The 20,102-nt window shown below is 35.9% G+C and overlaps 1 protein-coding gene across 2 annotated transcripts in view; it reads right to left on the reverse strand.

Moving 5' to 3' along the window:
- SRRM3 (serine/arginine repetitive matrix 3) overlaps nt 1–20,102 on the reverse strand; it is a 356,479-nt gene that overhangs the window by 11,308 nt on the left and 325,069 nt on the right. For both annotated transcript variants that reach the window (XM_075195126.1, XM_075195125.1), the window contains 2 exons: nt 14,883–15,211; nt 14,405–14,626 (listed from right to left, as the gene is read on the reverse strand). In XM_075195126.1, coding sequence (XP_075051227.1) covers nt 14,405–14,626; nt 14,883–15,211 — 551 coding nt within the window. The remainder of the gene's footprint in view (nt 1–14,404; nt 14,627–14,882; nt 15,212–20,102) is intronic.

Here is a 20,102-nt window from a genome sequence, read left to right on the forward strand (position 1 = left end):
AAAGTTGGCAGGTACGCCCGTATTCAACAACAAGAGGATCTCAAGAAACGTTTATAGTAGAATACGTATATAAGTACGACTGCACTTGCCGCATGCAGACAGATACAACACAGTGTACAATGCATATGTAACTATTAAGATAAACAAATATTAAATACATTAACACCTGTTAACAATATTAATAAAATAAAATGTAAAAAAAATATTTTTTTTTACATTTTTTCCCCATGAAATACATTTATCATGATGTTATTAATGCCTACTGTACATAAAATCAGGGGAGGGCTGGCAAATTTTAGCCCGGGATGGAAAGACTCGAATCAGCAGCCTACTGAACATTTTAAAGGAATAAAAAATGCAGGTGGCCCAGTGACTCAGCCCAAGGTAGCCCACTTTGGGACTGGCCCAGGGGGCAGATGCTCCCAAGGCCAGCCTGCCCTTGCATAAAATGTATTTCTGCAGTTGCTCCTGATTGCAAACACATGTTCATACACAACAGTCATCACTATCACTCAACACTTACACCTGCACTGTAGATGACTACATGCATACGCCCCTTACCTACCCTGTTCCACCCTTTTCTGAGCATGTGCAATGCAATTTTTGCGCACAATACAGTGCGTCTTGGCATTTACATTCCTTAATGGATCAGGCTCATAGGGTGCAATGTAAATTTTCATAGTATGACACGACATAAGAAATTAAAATATTAATGTATTATGTAAAAGAGCACCTAACAGTAAGCACAACAATGTGTAGGGGAGGAGGAAACAGGACATGTGGAAGAAGTACCGGAAGATCTGCAGGAGGATGGGGTAGAGATATAGCTAGAGAACGAAGAGGAGATGGAGGCGGTGGATGTGGAGGAACAGGAAGAAGAGGAAGCCAAGGTGGAGGTAGTGGATCAGTAGGAGGAGGACAATGTTGAAGCTCTTGAGATATTAACAAATTATGTAAAACTTACATGCTGCATACCTGACACTTAAATGTTGCATGCCTGACACTTACATGTTGCATGCCTGACACTGTATCCATTTCATCCCAATATGTTATACACTCGGTATATATGTGCAACTTCAGCATTTTACATTTTCTCCACCAGATTGATTTTTCTATGTGGAAATATTTAACATAGTTGCTGCATCTGTCAACAAATCTAAATCCCCCTCAATCTGTTTATTGAACAAATTCTAAAAAAAAATGTAATTTTGCAAGATACATGCATATTACTGATATACTTCACAAAATAACTTAGATGTGGAAGATGGGGAAAATCAGTATTATCATTAGAACCTTGAGTGCATAGAACCCTGGGAACAATCTTGTTGCCTTTTGCAATGGAACTTGTTCAATTTGTGCTTTTATGAATCAGCATATTTATTAGCAATGCTGAAAGACAGAACATAAATGCATATGCTGAAAATAACAGAACAATACTGACCATATTACAAATCATATAAACTAAAATACAGACACTTTTAAACAGTGCTTGAAAAGCTGTATCCTATGTAATATTATGAAAAGAACAAGACATAGCATCACATATATTGTTACAATAAATACTTTACTTCTTCTGATACACAGGTAATGAACACATGGGGGAGGCCAGTGGGCAGAAAGAATGTCTCATTGCCATTCTCAGACAAGGGCAATGACATACACTCTTAGGAGAAAAATTGACCACCTTGAGGCACAGGTTGCAGACAAATAATTATTTTTGTGCAGGTCACATTTTTTTATTTTATGGTCATGTCAGGATTTCTAGCATGAATACTATGGGGAGTTATGGGAACTACAGCACAGGGTAACAGGTTTACCAGGTCAGGCTCTGAGGCTGCAGATGCAGAGGAAGCAGGAGAGACTAGATAAACAACAGGTAACAAGAATCAAGTTTAGCTGGAAGGCACGAGGCCCTAGATGATTCATGGGTGTCAGGATTCCAGGTTTAGACATGAGGTACCGGATCATCCACATGTGTCATGATTTCAGGTTAGTGAGGAGGCAAAAGGCTCTGGATGATCCACAGGTGTCAGGATTCCAGGTTAGCCAGGTGGCGCAAAGCTCTGGATGATGCAGGGTTGCGGCAAAGGGAGAGTTAGACAGGCCAAGGGTCAGAATCCGGGAAACCACAAAGCCAAGAAATGAACAGGAGCATGGTCAAAACAAAGCCAGGGTCTAGCTCACAATAAGAGGTACAAAACGGAGGGACTCGCAGGAGTCAATACCAGGAAGTAAGTCAGAATGAGAAATGCACAGAGAAACCAGCAGCATCAATGACAATTAATGAGCTGGCTCAGATTGCAGGGAAAGGCAGTCTCTTAAAGGCCAGCCACAGGTGATTGGGTTCAACAATGGATCTGCAGAAGGCAAAGCAGCATCTATGGAGAAGATGCTGCAGTTAGCCAGAGGCAGATGGTGACAGGTTATTATCATGATTGCTTATAATTTGTTGGGTAACAAATTATTCAGCTTAATTCAGTTCAATGTCATTTAGTGACAGGGCTCCATAAGGAGCAATTACATTCATCTCTTATGTTTTTTTGTTTTAGTTTTCTTTGTATGAAGATTCCCTATGGATTACTTCAGGAAGAAGTATTAAACAAGGGTTTTGTGGTTTCTTTACTTTAATAAAGCCATAGCTACTTTGTACACTACTCCCTCAGCCAGGGTCTTCAGCAATGGGTTCCTCTCCTCTGCCTTCCCGATTACTAACGGCACCAGACATGGCTGGCCTCTCTCCCCTCTGAACCGTGCTTTGGCTATAGAACCCCTGGCTGCTAAGATCAGACTTGCTGAGCATGTGGAAGGGACAGTCATTGGTACTTATTACCACAAGATTTGTCTTTTTGCTGATGATGTACTTCTATTTATCATGAGCCTTCAATAGCTGCCGTATCTCGAATCCTGCAAGAATACTCAGAGGTATCTTATTATAAGCTCAATACTGCTAAATTTGGGGGGTAGCCCTCACACAGGACTCTTTGAGGTCCCTAAAATCTCTTTATAAATTTCAATGGTGTTCCCTCCACATGACATACCTAGGCATATGTATACCTATGGACCCTAATCTAGTTATTGAGTGTAACTACCAGCCATTGTTGGGACAGTTTGATAAGCTTATAAAGTCATTGGCAAATTTTGAGATATCTTGGATGGGTAGAGTGGCAGCGCTAAAGATGATGTTGCTCCCGAAGATCTGTCTTTGTTTCGTTCTATCACCTATATAGTACCTATGACTTTCCTCAAGAAGTTTTACACCATTGTGTTTAACTTAATTTGTAATAAGCGGCCCAGGTTCTCTAGAGAGAGAATGTTTTGATCTAAAATAAGAGGTGGCTTAGCCACTCCTAAATTGGAAACCTACCAATAGGCTGCTATTCTGAATCAGCATAGAGATTGGCAAGCTTCCCCTTCATTAAAAAAAACCTTGGGTGGTCATTGAACAACATAGTTCCTCTACATTCTCACTAGTAGACCTCTTATGGCTGGATAAACCCAGTAGACCAAATCCAGTATCTACACTTGTTAGAGATTCTCTTACTGCTTGGGACAAGATGTTGACCCTCTTACCGGAATACCATCTCCCCTCTTCTAGTCTCTCTACAATTGCATTGTCACGACTGATTCCAGACCTCCGCCTCGACCTTTGGTAAAGGCAGGGTGCTTGGTGAATACAGGATCTTCTGGAAGGAGGGTCACTCCCCCCCTTTTCCCAACTACAAGACAAGTATGACATTCCAGCCCGAGACTTCTATAAGTATCTGAAAGTCAGGCACTGGATACAATCCCGCCTTCACATCCACCGGTGTTGGGGCCGACCGCCCCTGGTATCCAGTTGTCCCTCTCTCCTGTTTCCCATGCAGGCGGCATCACTTCATGGTATCGGCTACTCTTGGCCCCTATTGGCAACCGTGATATGCCAATTCAAACTATCTGGGAATCCAATCTAGATACTGCTATATCAGTCGATGTCTGGGAGAAAATTTTCCAAAACATATATAAGATGTCAAAGTGTATTAACCACTTGGAAATGTTGATTAAAGTTGTCCATAGGTTATATCTTACTCTGGATAAGCTTCATAAAATTTGGCCTTCAGAATCCAAATATTGTTGGAGGAGCTGTGGCGATGCTGGTACTCATATGCACATTTTCTGGTCGTGTCCCAAACCTCAGCCATTGTGGGTTGAAATCTTTCATTTAATTTCACAGGTTTTTAAATCTAACATTTCTCCTTCTCCAGCTATAGCACTACTACACCTATATCCTCCACATCTCCAACACCACAATCATTATGTCACTGGACACATACTTATCTGAGCTAGAACTGCAATAGCACAGACTTGGAAATCCCCTTTAATTCCTTCTCTTTCTAAAATTATGACTAAATTTCAATATAATTACGAGATGAAAACTATAGGATTTAAATATTTTACAGAGGTTTCCTCATCATTGATCAAATGGTTTAAATGGTATGAGTATTTTATGGAGCATCTATCCGTGTCTGACCCTTAAATCTTGTTGAGTGTTCTTTGAGTTGGGTACTTGGGTCAGACCCAAAGGTACTCTTCTTGCAATCTGACTGTCTCTTGATCTGTCTCCCGCCCCCCATTTGTCCTCCTTTCCTTCCCTCCCCCTGTTTTTGCTGTAAGTACCTTGCAATATATGGTGTGCTTTTATTTTTACTTTTTTTGATTGTTTGTCTGTTGGTATTGTTGATTGATCATTTTATTCTATTTGTAACAGTAACCACTGCTATGCTTGTTTCATGTTCTTCTAAGAACTCAATAAAAACCTTTTAAGTTAAAAAAGAATGTGTATTTATATATTTTTTCTATTAGGTCTATAGTAGAACTAGATGTTTCACCATTACTGCCAGGCCATGTTGGTGCTTACAGTTTCTAACAGTCACTAGCTGCCAGGGCTTGGTGGGACTTCTAACTCCACAACAGTACTCAATATTTTTGATCTATACACCCACCACCCAAGGCGTGCCAGTCAGAGCCCCAGTGCTCTTCTGCATGCTACTGGTTTGTCTGATGAGGGGCCCACATAGATTTTGCAGGCCCTATTCCTCAAGAGAATTCTTCCCTGAACTGACCAGGTTGGGGCTCATTGTATTTAATGACAGGGGGAGCCCTCTGTGGTTAACCCTGAAACAGTGTGCCCATATTAGCCAGGCATCACCTAGAGCTGGTTGCTGCTTTATCTGTGAGGTCCCATGCTAGTTGTTCCCATAATTTAGTGGTAACCCACTGTCCATATAATTTATTTAATTACTTTTTACAGGGAATTGAATATAAGAAAGAATGACTTTCATGATGAGCAAAACAGGGCATGTTTGGTGTCATTTTAACACTTGATACATTTGTAAAACCAGGACTTCCAACCAAGCACTAATTAGTGGTCATTTACTTATTTACCTCATTCTAGACAAGTTTATTTATGGAGACAGTTAAATTAAGTCTTCATCTCAGAGTGTCTATTCACAGTTTTTAAAAGAAGCAGGTGCTATGTTAAGGTGTGGTGGGCAGTCATCTCACCTAAAGCTGGGTACACACTACACAGTCTTCATCCAATAATTGGCTAAATCAGCCGACATATGATCCTCTTGTTCAAAAGTCGGGTGAGTGTGTGCAGTGACACGATGGTAAAAAGTCTGCCCAAATGGACGAATGTCACCTCATTTGGTTGGTCGTACCATTTAATATTCTCGTTCCAATCTCGTTTCCGCTGTGTAGTGTGTATAAACTTCCGACCGATCCACAACAGTGAGTACGAAATAACAGTCATTGCTCACGACAACTTGTAAAAAGTCGCTAAAGGGACGTCCGCTCTTCCCTTTATCGTCCTAAACAAGGCTAGTGTGTATGCAGTCCATGGACTGAGCGATCGGAACATCGATCGCATGTAAAATCGATCGGCATAAAAAGTTGGTGGAAAATTCTGCAGTGTGTACCCAGCTTAAGTAATAGAGTCTATTACTACTCTTAACATTACCATTAGGCTTAAGGATATTGTGAGATTTCAGTTGATAAAATGTTCCTTATATTATGAACATTTTTTTTCTCAGGATGTTCCTATACTCCCAGACAATGCTGCTCAAATATACACTGCCAAACATATTCACAATCAAGATTGCTAGAAATCAGAAGAAGATTTTCAGCCTCCCACTTTCTCAATTAATATAACCACAGGGTTCCCTCATGGATTCAAGCTCACATAGGAGTCTGTAGAATTCCAGGCAGGCAGCTGACTAAACAAGTTGAGGCAGCACATAACCCATTTTCTTATGGTGATACATTAAATTATATTATACATGGAATCTGAAAGTGGCAACATCCTTTATGGATCATAAACATGAGCGTTGTTCAAAGAAAATTCATCATGTGATGAGTATGCTGTGTTCAACCACGCTGTGAGTGTAGCTTGGGGATATCTAATAGTAAATACCAGTGATCCCTATGAAGGATGGAACACACATATTTTTTTAATGCATCTGAAATACAGTTATAGAAGTTGTGGTAAATAATAATTACGAGTGCATTAAATATGGAATAAAATATGGAATGATTTAATCACTAAACAGAATCTTTATGAAAAGGATGGGCAAGACCGGTAAAAGGCTGGCATGCCATGTGGCACCATCATAGCAAAACACGGTTGTAACAAAAAAGAAACATTACATAAATTAAGCCATATAGTTTTTATGATTAAATACAAAACCAGTAAAGACAAAAATCCAATGTAACTTAATTTAAATATAGTGTTAGACACCATTAAACCATACATGCATGTATGTAGTGACCTCCATCTGTCTGATCAATTAAAATAATGACTGGATTCCAAATTTCACAAAAAAATATAGCTTGATTAGGAAATTGTACATGGTAATTAGTCTGCAGCAAAAGTTTCAAATAAATTAAAGATAGTCTCAATATTTGTCAACATTGGAGGAGCATGATTTAGCCAATTCGACAAAAAACTACGGGCCTGAGTCATTAAGGAACGTAAGGCAAAAAAAGGAGTATAGATTCCCCCGGGACAAACCATGTTACAATGCAAGGGGTTCCAATTAGTTAATTATTTTGCACATAAGTTAAATACTAGCTGTTTTTTCATCTGGCACACAAATACTTGATAGCTTTATTTTTATACTGAAATGTAAAGTTGATCTAGGCCATGTCCTACCCAAACTATAAATCTATCTCCACATTTCAAGTTTACCTCCCTCTCCAATGCAACATGGTTTTGCACAAGCACAAAGTTACTCCTTTTTTATGCTTTACTTAATGACTCATGCCCTACATCTTTAAACAGCCAAGATATATTAGTCTAAAATCTTTAATGATTTTATTATGACTTGTGCAGCATTGTTATGTAAGACTCAAAAACATATACAAAATGTTTTAAATCAATAACATCATTGCATTATTTATTAAAGTGATCAGTTTGAATATGCAGGCACAACCATAGACAATGGAATATATTCACTGATAAATATTTACACTTGGGGCACATGTATTCAGATGCATTAATACTTTTATACTTTTTATTAAATGCATAATATGCTATATGGAGAATTTTAAATTGTTGTTCATTATTTCTGTAAAAATTATAACAACTGTTTAATAAACTTGAGGTTGTGACAGTAAATGTGACTAATAGTAATCAGATATTAACTCAAGATTTTGGACCTCTATGATCATCCATCATGTTACATACTGTAGAAGACAAACTAGCTCTAGAGACGTTAGAGGAACTACAGGGACCTCAAATAACGAATATATCTGAGAATACTAAAATTGATAAAACTATACTTAAAAAGAGAATCATTTTTTCTACCAGACATTTCTATATGTCCACAAGTAAAAATATTTGTTGATCTGGTCTCTAAAGATCTTGATAAAATATATGATAAATCCCATAACAATCAGAACTTTATAGGAAATTTAAATAAACAAGAAAGAAAAGCCTTGAAGGAAAGAGAAAGTTGGGAGGACATTGTAATAAAACCATCCATTAAGGGGGGTAACATTGTATTGTGGCCTCGAGAAAAATATATGATGGAGGTTTATAGACAGCTTAATAACACCTCATGTTATAAATATATTTAATCCCACTGCAAACTTTTTGGGCATATACAAGAATATGATTGAAAAAGCGGTTCATGAAGGTATCATAACCAAACAGGATTATGATTTCCTTATTGTAGAAAACCCAAAAATTCCTACAATGTACATACTTCCGAAAATACATAAAAATAAAAAAAATCCTCCAGGAAGACCTATTATTTCTGGGATAGATATGTGAACCGATACTTGCGACCCCATGTCTTAAGTTATATTTTGAATCTTAGAAAGAACAGAAAGTGAATACTGACCTAGCATCGTATGATGTGGAATCCTTATACACGAATATAATTCATGAAGATGGATTAAACGCAGTACAGTATTTTCTTGACATGAACATGAAAACTGACAGAAATAATTTCATCATGACTCTTTTGAAATTTATTCTGACCAAAAATTACTTTCTATTTGATGAAAGATTTTTTCTTCAGCTAAGAGGAACCGCTATGGGAACATGTTGTGCACCAACTTATGCCAACCTGTTCCTAGGCTGGTGGGAAAGAGAATTGGTATTTACTGAAAAGAATGAAAAATACACCAACTATGTCACATTATGGTTCAGGTATATTGATGATATCCTGGTATTATGGGAAGGTAACATCCCCTATTCAATAAATTTACCAGGATATTGAATACTAACCATCTAAACCTGAAATTAACTTCAGAAATTAGTGCTACAGAAATCAATTTTCTTGATTTGTCGATCCACAAAATGAAGAATGGCACTTTGAGTATAGATATATATAGAAAGCAAACAGCTACTAATAGTATCTTACACTCATCAAGTGCACACTTTCCACCAGTCATAAGAGGTATACCAAAAGGAGAATTATTATGAACCAAACTAAATTGTTCAGATGTACAAATGTTTGAAAAGCGATCAGATGAACTAATTACCAAATTGAGACAAAGGGGTTATGGAAGAAGAACCATTAAAAATGCTCAATGGTTTGTTGCTAATAAAAATAGGGACTCTCTTATTTATGCTTCTCAGACCCCAAAACAAGAAGATTCACAAGTCAGAATGCTTGGCACATTTTGTGTGGAATGGACGCAAATCAAGACGAAATTTCAACAACATTGGCATGTTCTCCTCTTAGATCAGGATCTGAGAGAAACATTGGATGATAAATTCTCTATTAGTTGAAGAAGATCCAAAAATCTAAAAGATCATCTAGTACATAGTCATCTTTATTTCAAAAATACCAACCAGAACAAATCAAGAGGTTTCCATAAATGTGGATCCTGTAAAGCATGTCAATATACTGTTACAACCAGAGATTATAAAGACAAATATGGAAAGATTTGGAAAATTGACGATTTCTTTAACTGTAATTCCTCTGGAGTTATATATTGCCTTTCATGTCCCTGCCCGAAAAAATTATATTGGGATGACTATTCGCCCTTTAAAAAAGAGATTATTAGAACATGTGGGAAATATAAAAAATGCAGAGAAAGATAACAACAATTTTAAAACATTGACCTGAGTTGCTAAACCTTTTTTTAAAGTTCCATAACAGTAAACCCAGGTTGATGAAAGCCTTTATAAAAGAGAGAGTGCAAATGGGAATTCAAGGAGGTGACTTACAAAAAGGAACTACTTAAAAGAGAAATGAAAAAGATCTTTATTATGGGAAGTATGACCCCGGAGGGCCTAAATGATTATAACAGTTATTTGGCATGCTTATAGGCTGTTTATTATATATATGTTACACTATTTGGAATAGTGATCTTTATGAGGAAAGAACCCTGGATAATTCTTAGTGATGCAACGACATTGCTAAATGTATGGAACAAATATAATAATGAATCCAAATGATGTATTTACACTTTATTTAATTGATGTTATATTATGTCTAATTTTTAGTTATTATATCATGATGTTATCATTTGTGGGGGAATATATATATTCAGTGTATCTGTTTCTTAATCACTACACTATAATAAAATGGTACTGTACCTCTTAACACTTTAATTGTATCATTATTTCTTCAATTTACAATAATATATGTATTTATTTTTCACATTATGCACTATATCACGTTAATTATCCACTTACAGACCAATCTGAATTAAAATATCACTTATTTTTTATGAAGGCAACCAATTTATATATTTAATATTATTAGGCCTATATAATGGCCATATACACTTAATTAAGTATAAAGATATTCACGAATAGAAGATCACATTTATATCGATATTTACCTTTTTCTTTGATGTATATATTGGTCCATAAATATGTTGATAATGATCTTTCAAATCTAATTGCTTTTACAGGTTACTAATCATAATAAGTCTTTCTACTCATAATATTCAGCAGTGTTGCTGTGCAACTGAACAGATCTAATATTCATAATTATTAAGTTAATATATAACAATAATAAAAAATAGCAAAAGAAACCGATTGTTTTCTTCTCTGTGCATAAATCAAAGATCGTTTCTTACAAGTTACTAATTATAATAAGTACTCCTCCTCATAGTATTTAGCAATGTTGCTGTGATATTAAACAGATCTCATAACCATACCTATTAAGTTAAAACAATAAGAAATAGCTAAACAAGCTGACTGTCATTTTCTCTGTGCATAAATCAAAGATAGTTTTTGAACCAATAAAAATTCGGAAAAGGAGCTAATTTAATGTGAATTGGCAACTTGTTTGTCAATCATCCCAATACATACCACTGGTTGATTGGCCAAATCATGATGGGGGCCAGACTGACAGAGTATAAATAACCTGTCATTCCAAACACTCATCTTGCCTTGAGAAAGTACATAAGCGAAACGCACATCGGCGTTCGCTTTGCCCTCCCACCTGCTTTTTTCTGCTACTAACTCTACCCTAATATCTAGATAGCGATTACAGCCAGAATAAGTTTATGTGTCAGGCAGTGAGATAAACATCTTTATCCTATTTGTGATATACAAATAGAACAACTATGTATAAGAGACTCACTGCTTTGATATTTATGACAGGCAATGAGTAACATACTCTTATCCGATTCATGATATATGGATAGAATGGCTATATATGAGAGATTTATTGCACTGAGATTAACATGTCATTTAATACCAACCTATACTAAGTATCACTAACAAACGCTGATTAGATAGTTAAGGAATGACATTATTACTTTCTTCGTTGTATTACTGAGGGATTGATATCCGAATTATTTATGAGACACTTTTACCAGTGATATCCGCGTGTTAATTAGTAACAGCTTATACCTTGTGACCACGATTATCTATCATTGAAACAGCTAATTAACAACATTATTATATGTTGAGACACTGATAGTGTGGTTGTCTATAGGATTTATAGATTCTTGATACCAATATATTATTTAGCACCAGTTCAATTATATGATAATATACTACTCAGTATCATATAAGTAATAATATGGATAAGGTTTCAAATGCACAAGTAACCTATGTCTTGGTTACTTTTTGAACACAACAGAGTGCTGTAGTGAATTATAAACTTGACACACAAGCCATGGTCATATATAGATCGCTATCAATAAATAATTGTTAAAGGTAGAGACTCTGAGGATGAAATAATAATAATAATCACCTGAGTAATATATTTAATTGTATTATAGCTGTGCTGAATAATAACAATACAGCTTAAATATAATTTTGGCAGTTATTATTAATACCAACATATATATTTATTAATTATAAAATTGGGGAATTACAAAGCTACTGCAGCTGGTCTGCATTTTTATATTTTCCAAGCAATCACTTTTTTAATATTTTGTATGAAACTACTTACAATATTTTAATGCATATCAATAAAATAAATGGTTTTATTTTTGATTGAAATTCCCTAGAGTGCCTCAATCTATATACTTTCTTTTTTTCTTTCTATTTTGCCCTTTCTATCATAGCCAGCATTAACTTTTTCAGCAATTTGTGCTACAGTAGCTCTGCTGTGGGATTGGACCAGACAGGCTAGCCTTTGCTCCCCACACGTATCAATGTGACTACTAGTGACTACTTCAGGTTTCAGGTCACAGACTTAGCTTCCAAAGGGAACCGCAAATAAATTCAAGAGTTACTTCAGTCTGTTAAATTTAACTAAAAATGAAATAAAATGTATTAGCAAAAAATAAAAAGATATACAAAACTAAGCAGAAGGATTCTTTTGAAACAGTTAAATGCATAAGCGGTGTTTTGCCATAAATATACTTAGATTAGGGAGTACTTTAAAGATATTTACAAAAATTAGTTGAAACTTAGTACAAATGAATACAATTGTGTACATTTTGTGAATACAAGTGGGTACTTGGGTAAATATTTACCATAAAGATGAGAGAAGTTGTGTCAGAATATCATATGACTCAAATTTCCCTGCAAAACAAGTGTTTGCAGAAGTGCAGTCATGCAATCTTTGAGTTCTGCTTTTTTTCGCCATTCCAAATTGTACCTAATATTTCCACATTCCACATTTTGATAAATTTATAGTTTATGAATAGAGCTGGAACAATGTGGTGCCAATTCATTCTGCTGTGTGGTGTCATTCATGTAATTGGGGGTATAATAAGGAAGAGGTGCAGGCAGAATAAAACTGATAGTTGTAATTCAGCAAGGAACAGGTAAGGTCAGATGAAAAGTGCTAGATTCTGCAAACCTGTTCAAAAATTTTCACTCATCGCTAATTTACTATCACACGGGGGATGTATATTAAAAAAAGGCAGAGCAACTCTTTTCATTAAAAAGACAACTAGCAAGCATGGCTGACAGTATCCATCTTGTCGCCTCAACAATATGAAGCTAATATCAAACTATTCTATATATACATATCTTTAATGTTATATGAGTATGTCTGTGAATGAGTATGTCTATGCTCTATGTATGGCTTACTTATTAAAAGTTGTATAATGTAACTACATATATACTTGTAGACTCTAAATCAGAGTTGTCCAAACTCAGTCCTCAAGGGCTACCAAGAGGTCATGATTTCAGGATTTCTGTCTGTAGAAACAGGTGGGATAATTATGACCCATCCAAATAGATTAACTCACCTGTGCATGATTAAAGAAATGCTGAAACCATGAACTGTTCATAGCCCTTGAGGACTGAGTGTGGACACCTCTGCTCTAAATGCTAATATGCATTTGTCAATAGCAGTTACAAAAGTCGATAAATATGTTCATTAGTGACTACACAAATATTGTGCTTATAAGCTCACTGTACCCAGCAAGGGTTACATACAAAGGGTGTGGTTAGTTTGGCTACTTTGGATGTGTTTTGACACAGCCAATATAATACAATACAGACGGCATACTAGTGATCTCTATACAACACAGAGAGAGTATCCAGTGACCAATTTACAATATAGAGATCATTCTAGTATTCTAGGGACTGATATACTAAACAGAGTGGATATCTAGAGATAAATATAGAGAGCACTCTATTGTGCTGATACAATACAGAGAGCATGTTAGTGACACATTAACAATACAAGCTACATTCTAATGATCTACATACAATAAAGAGAGCAATATAGTTACCCATATGCTAAACAGAGAACCTTCTAGTGACTCATATATAATACATACTACACTCTAATGAAGAGTTTAGAATACAAAGATCATTCAAGTATACATTATTCAACACAGAGGGCATCTTAGTGGCCAATGCAGACAGCATATCAGTGGCCAATACACAAAACAGAGAACAGATTAGTGATAACTATACAATACAGACCCCAAATCTCAGATGGCAATGCAATCCAGAATCCCAAATCTCTGGTGGCTATACAATGCAGACAAAATTTCTTGTAGCAATATCATGCAAGTACCAGATTTCTGTTAGTGACTAGTATTCATCACTCTGTGTTCCTGCTGGGCTCTTTTGTAGGGGTGTGTTCTGGGAAGTTATTACCCTGGTGGTTCAAAATTTTTCTTCGCTGATAAAGTGTTTTGAGCTGCTTTCATTTACAGAAGAAGTGTGTCAGTATCGGCGCATTTAATATCTACAGAAAATTGCCATTTTCTAGTTGAAAAAACAGTTCCATTCCCTTAATCCGACCCTGATAACATTCCATAATATTACTAATATTACCTGTAAAATGAAAATAGCTAAAGAAGAGTTGAGCTCCCTCACAAATGAAAGAGATATCCTTTGTTAATTGCAAATTTGCCCTTTCATTATTCAGAAGAAAATAAATAGTCATACTACAACCATATATTGTATTGTTAACCTAAAATAAATTGGCTAGACTTAATTAGATATCCATCGCAACTGATAATTTTACACAGTCTTTACCTGTTTACATTCTTCTTCTGAGAGACAGATCTAGACCTGCTTCTTGCTGATCTCTTGTCACGTGACCTTGAACGGGATCGGGAGCGACTGGAACTCCAGGAGCTGCCTCTATTACCAGTGCTGCGTGTTGGACTCTTTCTCCTGTCAAAGTTTTGTCGAGCATGCTTCACTGAAGACTCTGAACAGCTATTTTGTCTACCACGGTGATGCTTGACCTTTAGCCTATGTCATACAATATTCTGATTACTTCCATCCATAACTGTTTTTACCACATGTAAATGAAATACTTGATTTTTTAGCCAAAACCATAAATTAAGCCTAAACAAAATGCCCTACCTAAACAACTTACTTGTATTTTATTCACATGAATGAATATTAGAAAAATTACAGTTTGAGGCAACAATAGTGAAACACTGGCTGATTTCATATACTACCTAAATATCATATCAATAAATTAAATACGTTAATGTGGCCTTACTTTTTTGCTGAAGCACCATGGTGCTTTTCTACTCCTGTGGTTTGTGAAAATACTGATCCTTCAGAATCACTGCTGTAGCCTGTATGGCTTCCTGAGTTCACAGAAGACTCTTTATGAATCCTGGTTCGAACCCTGGACCGTCTATGGTGTCTCTCTGATGATGGCGACCTGGAATGATGCCGCCGCTTATCATCTGATGATCGCCCACCTTTACTTGAGGAAACCGATCTTGGACTTCTATTATCATTATTTTTATTACTCTTGTGACGATTAGGAGATGTCTCCACTTTTGAAAGTGTCTTTGAAGATGGCGATATTGAATTTAGCCGCTGTAGAGGAAGATAAAGTAGAAATAGGGGAAAGAGAAAAGAAGGAGAGGTGCTTTAGCATGACTTAATAATTACCCATAAATGTCAACTCACAGTTGCATACAGCACGTTAACACAGAAATTCTACACTGAGTCTATTCCTTTCTGATTAGCCTTCCGACCCAAACAATGCAGCTCATGCAACTTTGCATGCAAAACGCAACAAAAAATAAATAGATAACAGAAAATAATTGTAAAGAGCAGGTGGGGAAGAGAAAAATCTAAGATTAAGACCTCACATAAATAAAATCAAAGTAAAGAAAGTTAAAGTTATGTAGAGTCCAAAATAACATATTGTTTGGATAAAAAAGATAGGGATAAAATAAAATAATTAAAATAGTGAGGAGTGAGATAGACATCTGGACAAAACAGCACAAAAACTGGTAGAGATTGAGGAGGGAACAAGGGAAGTAGAAAAAAAGAAAAATAATAAAATAAAATTCACAAATGTTACTTAAAAAAAATTAATTGTCTTTTTTTCATTTTAGTTTGTCTGTATTCCTTTTTTCCGGCAGAGTACTGTTGAACTTTCATCAGCACCCTATGTTCTCAGTTTTGTCACACTGTGATCTTTTTTGATTTAAGTCCCTCTTGGTTAACATCCACTTACCAAGAAAGTGGCATTTCCTCCTTTAGTAGGTAAGGTATGAAGAGAAGGGAAAAGTGGGGCAACATAAGTGCATCATTAGATTCACAAAAATGCAAGAGAGATAGAGAGAGAGAAAAAATAATAAAGAAAAAAAACACACAAACCCACTTTCCTGGCCTTGTATTTTGAGAATTGCAGGAAAGGCCAATCACGAGGTTTGAGGGACCTTGGTCATTTCAGTGAGGTACTCATGCTCAACTAAATTTAAGCCTACCTACTGTACTGTAGTGTACTCCCTGACTTGATATGTTCCTCTAGAAAAACATATGGGATCGTATATCAATATCAAAAATGTGAATTCTATATAACTTTATGTAACTCCTTATGTAACTTTAAAAAGGTAATGGATTAAAAAGCAGGTACCTTAATGTATGTTATAGACAAAAATACAAGAAAAAAAATAAATCAAGAAAAAAATGTCGTATTCATGTTTTGGACATTATTATTGCTAAAAGAAAATGTCCAGTTGACATAAAATGATATTCACTGAGATTTATGCATAAACTAATATGGTATTAAATTTAACATAACAAAAAATCTAAATACATATAAGCTCTAGATTCTATAGCTTATACTACCACACATGCAATACAGTGTACGAATACAACACTATCATAACAAAAATAACTTGGGCTGAAAATAGATTTCAACGGAAGCAGAACTTGTCAACTGCTGCATGTACCCATTATGACGCATTTGGGGTGATGTGTCAATGTAATGAAAGGATCAGTTGTGTCTTGCCTTATTTTGCACCATTTATTACTAGATTATTATTGGAAATATTAACAGACAGCATCATTTTACATGTATAAATGTAGCCAAAGTGATATATCAGGTTATCCCAGATAATTAGATGGAAAGCTTATTGCTAAGATGCATTCCTATGTGTTATCAGAGTAAGGTATATAAGATAACCAAAAGTCCTTTTTGAATAACTCTGAATCTGTAAGCTTTGCAATGTGAGCCATATAAGTGTGCAATAGTTTAGATTGGTATACAGTCATAGCTCAAAAATTACGTACTTTTAAAAAACGTATACAGATGATATGCTTAAAAATATTAACGCATACTTAATAGACTGATTGACAAATAGACTATAGTGTATTGTGTACTTTTAGTCATGGGTTTATAAAAACATTTTTCTAGTTGGCAGAAGTCCTCATTCTATATGGTTAGGTTTTAATGTATGTAAGTAATGTATGTTTCCTATAGTTTACTACAGCTGAGAAGATTCAGTCTTTCTGCAGTCAAACATATTATAAACACTACCCAACATTTTTATACATCACCCTTTCATCTACAGGGAAATGATATCAATATAACAAAAGTTATTATCTAAGTAATTATGCACAAGATCTAAAAATACAGCATTATAGCATGAAAGATGTGGGAGAAGCAAAGACCCTCTCTCTGACATTTATGTAATTTATATGTTGGCCGAGAAAATATAAATAATATAATACATAAGTGATGCTAATATGCATAAACTCCTGCAAATTATATCTATAAGAATAATGAGTTCTGACGTCAACGCACCCCGTACTGAAAAGTATTACGGATATTATACATCACCTCGGAGATCCATGAACTGTAATTTTGTGCCTTTGTGTGGTTAAGGAGCACCTCACTGACTTATAATATCCTTAGGGTTTTTAACAGGGCTACATTATCCAATATATTATAGAATGTAACAATTAAAATAATATACTACTGTTTGTTTATTCCCTACATCCTGGGAGTCATTTACAATGTGCAGTGAAAATATATGTCTTCCTTTATGATTTTGCCTAAGATAGAGAGTCATGATCATACACATGTACATGCCTACAGAGTACATAAATTTACCTGACCTTGCAGCTGTTCTCAGATAGGGCAGGTGTAGGGGCATGAGTGCTAAACCATGCCTAACCACTGCCTGCACATGCCTTTGCAAACATATCATTAAAAAGTTTATCACCACACTAATTTAATGGAGATTAAACAACTTGAGTATATAAGGGAATAATTTGGCTCTGTCTCATTCCTGTGTTACTGTAAGTCTGTCAGTTCCCCTCTTTTAGTTGCATCACTTTCCACTATGCACACATGTGTGCCAAGAGCTTTGCTTGCATCTACGAGTGCGAACAACTTTCATTGAAAATCCAAATTTGCATCACCTCCAAGCAGGCTTTAAATACATCCTGTTTGCCCTCTGAAAAAGCTAAGCACTCTCCTACAAATGAAGATCATACCATCTCTCCAGTCAACATCCCTTTTAAGGGGCTGGCTGGAAAATTTAAGAACCGGGGGCAAGACTTGGCTCAACAGTCTTTAAGGAACATGATAAAGGTAAAAAAAATGCAGGTAGACCAGTGACCCAGCCCAAGGTAGTCCACTATGGGACCAGGGCCGGGGGGCAGATATCCCCCTAACTCCCAGCCCAGCAAGCCCCTGTTCCTTTTGCTCCTTTAATTTCTGATTTTTCTGGTGCAAGTAATGGCACCTAACTGGCGTGACTATGGACCACCCTAGACCCACCCACCTCTAGCTGAAATTCCTCATCACTATCTGTACTCATCTCAGCAGTCACTAAGCACAAAAGCAGCTGCAATTACAAATACTTCAACTGCAATGAGCTACAGTTGCTGTCAGAAATTATCTCAACTGCATGCAGCAAAATTTATTTTTCCTTTGCTATTAGAAAACGTTTAATGGTATAAAGATTATCAAATGGCAACAAGAAATAAGGTCCAAGACCTCTAAGATGTAATAAGAGGTTAAATGACCACTGGATACATTTCATGTCAAATATAATAAATCAATAATCAACACCTGTATAATTTAAATCAAGTCACAATAAACAGGAAGACATTTCCCACAGAAAACCATTGTACACATTGAGGAGTCATAAGATACACTCTCCAATACCAATTCACTACAAGTTAGGAAATAAATGTCTTATTGGTTGCTATAAATCATATCACATTTGTACTTTATTTGCAAATAATCATATTGTAAGTCATACAACAGTGATAAAAAAAGACCAAATTATTGTACTTCTTATATGTCAAGGAAGTTCATTTTTCTTGTAATGCGACATATCGGATAAGACGTGTTTCATAATCTGTAAACAATGGTTTCCAATGTGATAATCACGGGTTTGATTCATTAAGGATCTTAAATGAAGAGGATTCGTATTTCAGTCTCCTGGACAAAACCATGTTACATTGCAAGGGGTGCAAATGAGTGTTCTGTTTTGCACATAAGTTAAATACTGTCTGTTTTTTCATGTAGCACACAAATACTTTATAGCTTATTTGTACATTGAAATTTAAAGTTGATATTTATGTGCTACATGAAAAAACAGGCAGTATTTAACTTATGTGCAAAACAGAACACTCATTTGCACCCCTTGCAATGTAACATGGTTTTGTCCAGGACACTGAAATAAGAATCCTCTTCATTTAAGATCCTTAATGAATCGGCCCCACATTTGCAACTGTCTGTTGGACAGGCATGAGACAGTCTGAAAAAGTTGGACCATGCTGTAACTTTGTAAATGTCAACAAATACCATCTATTCATATGAATGGGAGTGGCATATAGAGACATGTTTGTGACAAAAACATAATACAAGAAAAGATAAGCAATTTGTCACTTGTGATTTTGTCTCGCAAGAAAACTTTCCAGTATAGCATAAGTTTGATTTGACTTACTAGTTGCTAAACTGGGCAGATTGTAATAAGTTAAGCTTAAGTCAATTTTGTCACTTACAAATTCTATGTAGGACTTCAGAACAAAAGGCAGACATATAAAATGGTAACAAAATGTTTAGGTTTTTATGATTACAGTTAAATGTCTTTATCACCTCCTAGATAATGATTATAAGCTGCTAACATTAGGGGGAGAGGTTTTTACCATTTTAATCTATGGACAGACAGAGCTGAAAGAGCTCCAATTAGAAAATAGCAAGGAAATGTGTCTCCCCTCCCCTTTGTGTGTGTGCACATCTGTTCCCCCCCTTTGTGTGTGTGCACCTGTCACCCCTTCTCTGTATGAGTACGTCCCCCCCCCTTTGTGTTCGTGTTCGCCTCTTTTACCCCACTTTGTGTGTGTGCTCTTCTGTTCCCTCCTTTGTGTGTGTGCTCTTCTGTTCCCCCCTTTGTGTTTGTGTGCCTCTGTTCCCCCCATTATGTGTGTGTTCCTCTATCCTGCCTCCCTTTGT

This window comes from Mixophyes fleayi, chromosome 2 (genome assembly GCF_038048845.1).
Source record: "Mixophyes fleayi isolate aMixFle1 chromosome 2, aMixFle1.hap1, whole genome shotgun sequence".
Classification (NCBI taxonomy): Eukaryota; Metazoa; Chordata; class Amphibia; order Anura; family Limnodynastidae; genus Mixophyes; species Mixophyes fleayi.